The 11218-nt window shown below is 48.0% G+C and overlaps 1 protein-coding gene across 1 annotated transcript in view; it reads left to right on the top strand.

Moving 5' to 3' along the window:
* The first annotated feature begins 751 nt into the window (after nt 1–751).
* Nucleotides 752–11218, top strand: part of LOC134366637 (H(+)/Cl(-) exchange transporter 4-like) — a 51036-nt gene continuing 40569 nt past the window's right edge. The window contains exons 1-3 of the mRNA XM_063082990.1: nt 752–892; nt 3453–3552; nt 9242–9429. Coding sequence (XP_062939060.1) covers nt 767–892; nt 3453–3552; nt 9242–9429 — 414 coding nt within the window. The 5' untranslated portion in view covers nt 752–766. The remainder of the gene's footprint in view (nt 893–3452; nt 3553–9241; nt 9430–11218) is intronic.

The raw sequence follows: 11218 nt of genomic DNA, 5'->3' as shown, positions 1-11218 counted from the left end.
CTCACTCAAATTTATTGTAGCCTCCGAATCAATACTTGTGGTGCTTTCAATGTCATTCACAGACATGTGCACGTGCACAGTGGCAAAATATTGAGTTGCCAGAAGCACACGTTCCTCACTGAGATCGAAGAAGGCAATGCTCTGCCTTCTTGTTTTCAGTCTCATGCTTTAAACAAGTGTCCTTTCTGTGTTCTATTTAGTGCCACATTTTTGCGCTTTTTGCTTGGTAATGTTGCTGTTTAAAATGGCCCTGAAACTGAGTGATGAAGTGCTGTCTAGTGTTCCCACGCGCAGGAAGGCTGTGCTGTGTTTTATGGAGAAAATACGTTTGTCGGAGAAGCTTCACCCAGACGTGAGTGGTAGTGCTGTTGGCCATGAGTTCAATGTTAATGACTGAGCACTGTCTATTAACTACAGTGTCTGTAGACAGAAACACAAGATACAGGGTTATGTCTTGATAGGTTGACGAGAATGTGAGCAGAGGCTCTCAGGGCCCTAAACCTGTATTCCCTTAGGAGCAGTCACTGAGTTTTTGCTAATGTAGTGTCTGAAGTGACTTTATAGAACACATCTTCTACCTATAATGAGAACTGTCTGTGTATATATGTTACTACAGCAGAGATGCCTATGCTGAGATAACTTCTTGTTGTGTAAGAAAATAGAGCCCGTGGGTTATCTTCTGCCATGTCCGCGTAGATGTCCTGTTCACCTTTTCCTTGACCGTTTTTCTCTCTCAGGTGTAACTAGCCTGGTCAATGCAGGAGCGATGAGTGGCAGTGGAAACCTGATGGATTTTCTCGATGAGCCATTCCCCGACGTGGGGACATATGAGGACTTCCACATCATCGACTGGCTAAGGGAAAAGTCACGGGACACAGACCGACACAGAAAGGTAGGTGGCATTGCGAAGGGACAAGGTGAAGTGGAACCCTGCAAGTGGCTGTGGCATGCTGGCATCCGGAAGTTGTTGAGTGGGGGCTCAGGTTCATGTGTCATGTACCAGGTTAGGTTCTAAAGAAGAGTGGGGCCAGGTCAGAGATGTGGACAGATGGCTGTAGCTCCCAGTGCTGGGGGTGGGAGTCTGTGTCATATAGAGGGAATGTGGTGCGGAGCACAAGGAGGGGACTCTGGAACCAGATGAATCTGGCGCACTTCCTGCCCTTGACACCATTGGGCTAGGTGACTTTGGGGGTGCCAGTTCTGAGCCCCTCATTTTCTCATCTGTGGGGACAGAGGTGATTATTCCTCAAGGGTAAGTGAGGCTGTGTGTGTGAAAGCACATGTTATGGGGCCGGGCGTCTAGTTGGCAGTCGATATATATTTTAATGGGCTGCAGTGAAGCTACGTGTAAGTGCTATGGGATCCTCTAAGAGGGACGGTTAGAGAAGAGGTTCTCAGAGGCTGATATTTCAGTTGGGACTTGAAGGAAGACTAAGAGTTCACTGGGCAGACAAAGGGAAAAGCATGTAAACACCAGAGTGGCCCTTTCTTAAGTCAGAGGCATGAAAGAACATGGCACACTTGGGCAATTCAGGGAGCTCCAGGGGTCTGGTGGGGGATTCCTGGAAGGGGAAGAAAGCAGATGAGTCTAGAAACGAGAGTAAGGGCTGGCCGGTTGGCTCAGTTGATTAGAGCGCAGCCTTGCAACACCAAGGTCAAGGGTTCTGATCCCCTTACCGGCCAGCTGCAAAAAAAAAAAAAAAAAAAAAAAGATTTGTAGAAACATGAGCAATGGGGCCCATTGGGAGTGACTGAGTAGGCCATGGGGAGGAGTTTGTATTTTGTGTTGCAGGCGACAGAATACAATAAAGATGCATGGCAAAGGGAGAAACAGAAGGCTTGGAAGTGAGTTCGGGAGGAAGCGGGAAGTCTGACTAAAGGCCGTGAAGTAGAGGTGGATCAAGGGGAGCAGGGACCTCAGAGAGACATTGACAGGACTAGGGGAGGGGCTGGGGTCAGGTGGGGAGTGGAGTCAAGGAATACCGGGCTGTGGCCAGATGGGGTTGATGCCTTTGATGATGGGGGGCGGCAGATTTCAGAGCGAGACCAGTGGGTTCTGTTTTAGACGCTTTGAATTTGAGCTGCCCACCTCGCCTGCAGCTGGGGGTGGGTGGGTGGCAGGTGGAGGGAACTCAGCATTTCCAGGGCAAGGTCAGGGCCACAGTGACGGGTCCCTGGCATGAGAGTGGGTGCTGAAGCTTTAGAGGTGGCCAGGGTGGCTGGGGAATGTGGAGGGAGACAGAAGGAGGCGGTCAGGACCCTGGGCAATGCCAGGAGTTAGGAGGTCTGGCGGAGGTAAGTGGGTGCCAGTGACAAATTCTGAGGAGAAGCAGGGAGAGGTGAGGGAGGGGACCAGCCGAGAGTTGTCCCAAGTGAGAAGAGTAGAGAGTGTTGAGGAGGGGCTGCTCCCAAGGTCAGCCTCCATGGAGGGGTAATGGTGAACCAACAACATGGGGGCTGTCGGCGACCTCAGGGAGAGCCTCTTCAGAGGAAGATGCGGAGGGATGTCTAGAGTGTGACTGTGTCACGCCATTTCACGAAGGTTGGCAGTGAAAGGAGGAAGAGCTTTGCAGGAGTGAGGTTCAGTCAAGAAGATGGCGCAGCCTCTTGGCTCCAACATGGAGGAGCATGGGGACAGGGCAGCCTTCCCTCTAGAGCAGGGCTCAGCAAACTATGACCCTCGGGCCAAAGCCAGCTGGCACCTCGTTTTGTAAAGTTTTATTGGAACTTAGTCATGGCCATTCATTTACATGTTCTTTATGGCTCCTTTTGTGCACAGTGGCAGAGTTGATTAGTTGCAACAGACACCATTTGACGTGCAGAGCCCCAAATATTTACTGTCTAGTCCTATATAGAAAATGGTTGCCAACCACCTCTCGAAACGGGTGTGAGGGGAATGGTGATCTCGGAGGATTTTGTGAACACAGGGAGGCAAAGGGGTGTTCTTACAGTGTGTATAGACGTGTCCATCTGCCATGACAACTGTGATCCACGCTGTTAATTCACAGTTCTTGCTGTTAAAATTAAACCTTGAAAACAAAAGTAGGAAATGCAGTCTTTGTTGAAGAGGCTTTTTAATGAACAGACCTGATAAAGTAAGTTAAAACAGTAGCTCATATTCAAGATAGTGATACCCAGTCAGTGCCTCGTTCAGAATGGCTTTAAATAATGAAAGCTCAGATCACATTCAGTATGTTTTTCTAATCAAGTGCAGTTTTTGCTACTCTTGTTTCTTGGAGACTATGATGGCACCTCCATAGCTCTGTGAACTAGGAAGCCCATTGTGTCATGTGGCACACAACTGAATGAATAATGTAACTGGGAATTTGGTTGCTGAATGACCTTCATTTTCTCTTAATTACCACCCTGTTTCCTGAGAAAACAGTTTCAAGGAGAAAAGCATGAGTTGAAAAATGTGTGCACGTCACCTGCTGTGTCTGCTCTGCTTCCAGATAACCAGCGAAAGCAAGGAGTCCATATGGGGGTTCATCAGGAGCCTGCAGGACGCCTGGTCGGGCTGGGTGGTCATGCTGCTCATCGGCCTGCTGGCAGGTACGCAGGGCACGCAGCGCTCCCAGGCGAGCTGCGGACGCTGACGCCCCCGAGCCCCAGCCGCTTGGGATGATGTTCGGAATGTGGAGCGTTTCCCTTTTACCCCGTGCAAGAGATTTCTTACTGGAAATGTCTAAGAGCAGAATACATGACCATATAGTTTCCATCAAATGTGTCATTGATTAAGCTTCTGGAGAGCTGTCATTATAGAGCTGGTTGGCCCTTTCCACATAGTGCAAAGGTTTATGAGCATGCGGGAGTGTACTGAAAGCACACGTTCTGCATTCTGCTGTCCTTGGTTATGTAGAAGCCAACGAAATATGAAAAGATTTTGAGCTGCCATAATCAAACACCACATGAGACTGGCTTTTGCTACTACTGGCCGGCCCTGGAATGACCTGTAAACCCCGTAGGGCACTCAAAACCATGCTAGACACCCACAGGGTCTGAGGTAGGCCCTGGGAGATCCCCAGCCCCGACATCGTTCTGACTCTCGGGGACTCCGTGTCCTTCCTTTTTATAATCCCAACACCGTGTTTGCCAGTAGTAGATGTTTCCAGAGTAAATGGACGAATATCTGGAGGGGAAACCTGTCGTTTTAATGTCAAATGCACCAGCTCTTCATGGAAATTGTGTCCCCAAACTTACTTCCTTTGAGGAGGCTGGGAGGGTTATGTCTAAGAATTTAAAAATTTGAGCATGCTGAAGAGATCCCCTGAATAAAAATCCCCTACATGTAACAACATAATCATTATGGCAGGAAAATTGATCAGAGAAGTGACTGTAATACAGGCAGAATATAGTAAGTGCTTTAAGAAAGAACAGTAATGAGACACATGATTTTGTGATTACAGGTGATTCCGATTTCCAGGCGACCTTTCATTTATTTCATGGGTAATTGTAGGAGAGGCTCGGTGGCCAGGGAAGGGCCCCATCTGCCTCGTCCGCCTCGGCATTCCAGAAAAAAGGAGCCAAGAGGAATGCTTGAGAGCAGCCCTTTCCTACTAGCCACAGCAGCTGTCTCTTCATTTCCCCAATTCTATTCTCCCACCCCCCAGTGGCGGCAACCAGGGAAGGGAATTAGTCTTGGCAGATACATGGTCTTCTGCCAGCACGTTTGCTTGACCGCTTCTGTGAAGACCTTTGAAGGAGGCGGGGGTGGGGCGGGGCAGGGGGGAGGGGATGGAGTTTGCTCTGGATTTCGATGGCCCTACTTAGAATAGATTTATCAAACCTTACACTGTATCATTATTCTTGGCTCCTAAGAAGGAGAAATAAATAGGGTAAATGAAGACACTTGGAACAGATGTTCTGGTGTCTTGCTGGAATAAATGGCACAGCTTAGATTCATTTGGCTAGTGGAGGAGCGCAACTGGGCTATCTTTAGCTGACCTGATATTGACCAGCTGGTCTCACTATCAACTCAGTTGCTGTCAGTTCTCGCAGGAGGAATCACCTGGGGAGTGAAACAATATGTAGCACTGCCGGGGCTTCAATTAAACAGACTCTCTGGAGGGGGCGCCCTGGCATTGAGTAAAGCCCCCTCTTCTCCCCTCTGTGATTCGAATATGGAGGCCGGGGTGAGAACCGCTGGAGAAAGGAAGGTCCCTGGGCGCATCTGCGCATGAGTACGGAAGGAGGGCAAGAATGGGAGGACAGTGGAAACAGAAGTGGCTCAAGTGTTCTTTTGGCCTGGTTGCACCAATTGTCTGGCTGGCTGTCCGTCCCCTCAGTGGCGCCCTGGCCACTCTATTCTGACCCCGGATGGAGAGGCCCAGCGGCATCTCCTCTGCAGGGCGTTTATCGGGAGCTGCTACTTGGTGTCGCTGTTGTACCGTAGAATAAAGCTGAGGCTCAGTCAGCACCAGAATCAGCAAGGAGGATTGGGTGTGGGATAATGTGATGATGAATGAATGAATAAAGATGGAATTTGGGGTGATCATTGCGTCTTGCCCCTAGATATCTGCTGGACCCCTCCCCAACCTTCTTTGGGTCTTTGTTCAAATGTTATCTTTCATTTGAGGCCTTCCCCGACTGCCTTCTCTAAAATTACATCCTTCCCTCTGAATCTCATCCCCCTTTCCTGCTCTAGGTATGTATATATGTGTGTATGTAACAGCTTTATTGAAATATATTTCACATGCTACACAATTCACTCATATAAAGTGTCCAGTTCAGTGGTTTTTAGTATATTCACAGAGTTGTGCAACCATCACCACGATCAATTTTAAAATAATTTTATCACCCACAAAAGAACCTCTGTACTTTGTAGCTATCAAAGCCCCAGCCCCAGTCCCCTCTCAGCCTCAGGCCACCACTAATCCACTTTTTGTCTCTATGGATCTGCCTGTTCTGTATATGTCTTATAAATGGAATCATACAGTACAATGTTGTCCTTTGTGATTAACTTCTTTCACTTAGCACAATGTTTTCAAGGTTCATCCACATCGTAGCAAGTATCAGTGCTTCATTCCTTTTTATTACTGAATACTACTCCATTGTATGGACAAACCACATTTTGTTTATCTGGTCATCCATTGATTAGTATTTGGGTTGTTTCTACTCTTTGGCTGTTTTGAATAATGCCACTAAGAGCATTTGTGTGCAGGTCTTTATGTGGACACATGTTTTCGTCTTGGGTATATGCCTCCGAGTGGAGTTGCTGGGCCAAATGGTAACTCTGTGTTTAACTTTTTGAGGAACTGCCAGACTGTTTTCCAAGGCGGCTGTACCATTGAATCGAGCTATATTTTCTCTCTAGCACCTATCACCTTCTAGTGGAGTCTCTGGCTACTTACTTACTTGTCTAGTGTCTCTGTCCCCTCCGTGAGGTACAGCTCCATGAAGTCAGAGACTTGGGTCTGCTTTGTTCGCTGCTGTATCCCCAGGATGTGGACTAGTGACTGGCACATAGTAAGTAGGTGCTTAATACATATCCCTTGAGTGAATGAAGGGACCTGAGTTTTCTGATTTTTTCCTCCATTTATTTACTGCAGTCATCCACTCAATGTGAACATATAGCTCCAAGTATATACCTGACGTGGGTACAATAACGGACAAGGCAGGTAGTCTCCTTGCCCACTTACAGTGGACACAGGCTCTGGACGACTGATCTAACCCCCTCTGTGGCATGAAAACCAGACAATGAAACCTTTTTTCCTGTGATTTATAGCCTGTGGAAGTACAGACGTATATATACCTATATTGCTAACCATGAGATCACGATACAGTAGGTATGGAGATGGGGCAAGGCCCGAGAAATACATTTGGGCCACACTTAGGAACTCAGAGAAGGCTTCCCAAAGGAGGGATATAAATGCTGGAATCTGGAACATAAGGAGGACCCTGCCCAGTGGAGGGAGGGTAACGCTTGCTGAGATGGTGCAGACAGGAGCTCCTGGCATGTTCCAGAAACATGGATTGGGCAGAGGGTGGGGGTTAGTGATGGAAAAAAAATGAGGCTGGAGAGATACGAGGTGCCTGCCATCAGGGACAGCAATCTGTTGAGGATTTGGGCGTTCTCCCAAGAGCAACGGGAAACCGTGGCATGCTTTTCCATAGGGACTGGCGTGGGTCAGATTGGCAGCTTTGAAAGCCTGTTTGACCACAGTGTGGAGAACCCACCGGAGGGGGGCAAGTTGGGCATGGAGACCCGAAAGGGAGCTCTGGCTGCAGCCCAGACAGAAATGATTCTGAAACGGTGGCCTGAATGTTAGCAGAGGCCATGGGGAGGAGGGGACGGGAGCGATTCAAGAGAGATTTGGAGGTGGAGTTGCTAGGATGTGGTGATTGCCCGGAGCGGGATGTGTACGCAGGGTTCTGGTTTGCACAAGTACCTGGATGCTGGGCCCTTCTCTCAGCTGTGAGCAAAGCTGGGCCTGGGAGGGAGATACTGTCGCTCAGCGTTGGATGCAGAGAGCTGGGGTGGAGATGTCCCACAGACCCAAGAAGCCAAATAGACGCGTGTCCTTTGACAGTTGCTGCTCATTGGCTTTGACTGCCTGGGGCTCTGTTAGAAAGGGTGTTTGAGGGTGATTGCACATGAGTCTGGCATAGTGGATAAGTGGTGTCTGACAGGGGCATGTCAAAAGCGTTGTGAAGGCGAATCCAGTAGAGTGTGTCAGATCGATGGGTGATGTCTGCCATGGGCAGTGGAGCTGGCGGCTGGGCTCTGTGGTGACTGAGCACAGTAGGCAGGAGCTCCTACGTGCCTGGAGGGCAGAGCTAGATATGCACAGCTACAGCTCAGTGGCAATAGAAGGACGTGAACCAGGTGGCCAGGGTCGAGAGCGTAGTGGAAGATCAGAGAAGGGTTTAGGTTCAAGCTTGGAGGAAATGTGCCTTTTAGAAGTTGGGTAGAGCCGAGATCAGGGAGACAGAGAAAACCAGAGAACAAGGAGGAAACCAGGGGAGGATGATGTTGTGGAAACCAAGGGCAGGCGTGTTTCTAGAAGGATGGAGTGGTCAGCAGTGTCAAAGAATGCTGAGAGATCTGGAACTGGGGTCAGCACACTTTTTCTGTAAGGGGCCAGGGAGTAAATATTGTCAGCTCGGTGGGCCACCCACTTTCTGTGTCACCTCTTCAGTTCTGCCTCTGTAGCATGATAGCAGCCACAGATGGCACCTCATTGAGTGGCACGGCTGTGCTCCAATAAAACTAGATTTACAAAAACAGGCAGTGGCCAGATTTGGCCCGTGGGCTGTAGTTTGCTGATCGGGTCCTGGAAGATGAAGACTGAGCAAAGGCCATTGCCTGAGCTGCGGGTCTCCAGGTGGACAGAGCGGAGTGAGGCTGAGCGGACGGAAGAGACTGGCCGGTGGCTGGAGGGGAAGGTGGGGCCGGGCAGTGTTCACACTGAAGGCTGCTGGGAAGGAGCCATCAGAAAGGGGAGGTGGCAGGGACAGGAGAGAGAAAGGGGAACTGTAAGAGGGAGGGCCTGAGGACGCAGGGTGTCTGGGACCCAGGCGGGCCGCTGCGCACGGAGCAGAGGACAAGGGACGTGGTGCGCCTATGTGGGGGTGCGGATGCCTTTGGGGGTGATGCGGGTGTGAACCCGATACTGTCGTGAGGATTCAGTAAAAGTTTCACAAGTTAAGAAGCCGGAGAACATTCCTTGCCTTTGGAAAAGACTAGAATGAGTTATTCTGGAAAGAGATGCAAGGCAGCCTTTTGTGGCCCGCTGAGCTGCACAGTCTATTATTTATGTTTTCGTTGGGACGTAAGTGACTGTACATGTGTGTGGGGCACAGCCTTGAATATCTGTAGCCGTGTGCAACATGCGATGCTCTGACCAGGATAATTGGTACACTCGGCATGACACCATGTCATCGTTTTGGGTGGCCATTTACCAGTCCCTCCCTTGGCCATCTCCCCTCCCCCTTTCCCAACTCTGGTAACCTCGGTCCTGTTCTCTCCTTTGCAAAAGTATTATTGGCATCCTTGTGTCTTTCCTTCTTTCTTTTTAAATTTATTTTCCAGCTCCCACTTATGAGTGAGGACACGTGGTGTTTCTCTTTCTGCTGCACATTCTATTTCATCCCACTTCTATCGGCCTTTAAAGTCATTATCTACTTGTATGGACCCACGATCCCTTACCCAGAATTTAAAGAATCCGGAAAGTCCTAATAAGCATGGGTTTCCCAAGTTTGGTTCGCATTTGGTGGCAAAACCTTGTGCTGCTTCCTCCAGGCATCTTGGCTGGGGTCATCGATCTTGCCGTTGACTGGATGACAGACCTGAAGGAAGGTGTCTGCCTGTCTGCCTTCTGGTACAGCCACGAGCAGTGCTGCTGGACTTCCAATGAAACCACTTTTGAGGACAGAGACAAGTGTCCACAGTGGCAGAAATGGTCGGAGCTGCTGGTGAATCAGTCGGAGGTGGGTGTCTGGGCAGGGTCGTCCTGGGGACTCACGCAATTCCACATGCCTTTGGAACCCTGCAGGGTGATTCGTGAGTGTCATTTCACCTTCAAGTGTCTGTTGCGATGACAGTCCACAGTGTAATACTAGTGTGACTTGCTTTTCTCTAGCTCTAATGCAGCCACCCAGACTTCACTTGGAAAACCCTTCCTCACTGTTTCATGTGCTATATACATATATATTTAAAAGCTTTCTATTTGGCTTTATTTTTCTTACTGAACGTAGTTTGTTGATCATGCTGAAGAAATAGCATTAATTTTTATACCTTTTATTTGAGGAGAAAAGATGAATTATCTTTTTTTAGAATAACAGCTTTAGTGAGATATAATTCACATTCCATATTTAAAGTCTACAATTAAACATCATCACAATCTAACTTTAGAACATTTTCATCAACCCCCAAGATACCTTGTACCCATTAGCAGTCAGTCCCGTGGCCCCCCAACCCACTAGCCCCTGGCAACCGCTCTATTTTCTGTCTCTATAAATTTGTCTATTCTGGAGATTTCAAGTAAATAGAGTCATATAATGTGTGGCTTTTTTGTCTGGCGTCTTTCACTCAGCACAATGTTTTCCAAGCTCCTTCATGTTGTAGCATGAATTAATAATTCATTCCTTTTTATGGCTGAATAATATTTCACTATATGGATATACCACTTTTTAATTTTAAAATCTAATTTTTCACATTTGTGGGGGGATATACCACATTTTATGTATCACTTTCTCAGTTGATCAACATGGGTTGCTTTCACCTTTTTGCTATTATGAATGATGTTGCTATGAACATTTGTGGACACATGTTTCATTTCTCTTGAGTGTATACCCAGGAGTGGAATTGCTGGGTCAGATGGCAACTCTGTGTTTGACCTTTTGAGGAGCTGCCAGACTGTTTTCCACAGTGGCTGCACCATTTTACCTTCCCACCAGCAGTGCATGAGGGTTCCCATTTGCTCTCCTTCTTGCTAACACTTATTATTATCTGCTTTTGATGTTAGCCATGCTAGTGGGTATGAACTGGTACCTTATTGTCCTTTCAGTTATCTTCCACTCCATTTTATGAGCTCATTACAAAGGATGTTCCGGGCCTTCGGTGAAGAGAATGTCCCAGGCACAGGGGATGTGGTGGTGAACCACAGACCTAGTGTTTGCCTTCAAGGCACCTAGAGTTTCACATCTTTATAAAAATCTAAGCTCAGGAAAGGGTTAACTTTTAACCAAATTCAGTGGATACCACAATGACTGGATCCTTGAAGGATCAGAAATCCAGGTGAGGGGAGCTAGGAGCCAAGCTTCACATTAGGGGTGATGTGAGGACCGTTTAAGCTAGAACTGTTCTTGGAAAGTACATGTAATCTGTTTATCCGTCACCTCCCTGCCCCACTTTTTTTTGCCTGACCAACTTAGCACAGCTGAAGACATTTGGAATGCACTTTGCCATTTTGCTAAACCCCTTTCTCAGTGGAATAGAAAATGAATTTCTTCAAATCTCAGAAGTAGACAGAGATCTTGAAATCTCACACATTCTCAGTGCTCTCTGTCACTTCCGAAAAGAAACTCTCTACTTGGGCCGATGGGTGTAGGCAGGCAGAGGTGGCTGGGCGCCATATTTTATTTCTTCTCTCCTACTTGCAATATGTGTTTTGGGGCAATATGGCCATCCATCTTTTCAACTACTTTTAATATTTATACTTTGGTTCAAAGAGTTACTGTTAGTAGGAGTGAGAAATTATTTTTAGCCTCCAAAAAA

Source organism: Cynocephalus volans, chromosome X, assembly GCF_027409185.1.
Source record: "Cynocephalus volans isolate mCynVol1 chromosome X, mCynVol1.pri, whole genome shotgun sequence".
NCBI lineage: Eukaryota > Metazoa > Chordata > Mammalia > Dermoptera > Cynocephalidae > Cynocephalus > Cynocephalus volans.
This window is presented reverse-complemented; position numbering and strand designations above follow the sequence as displayed.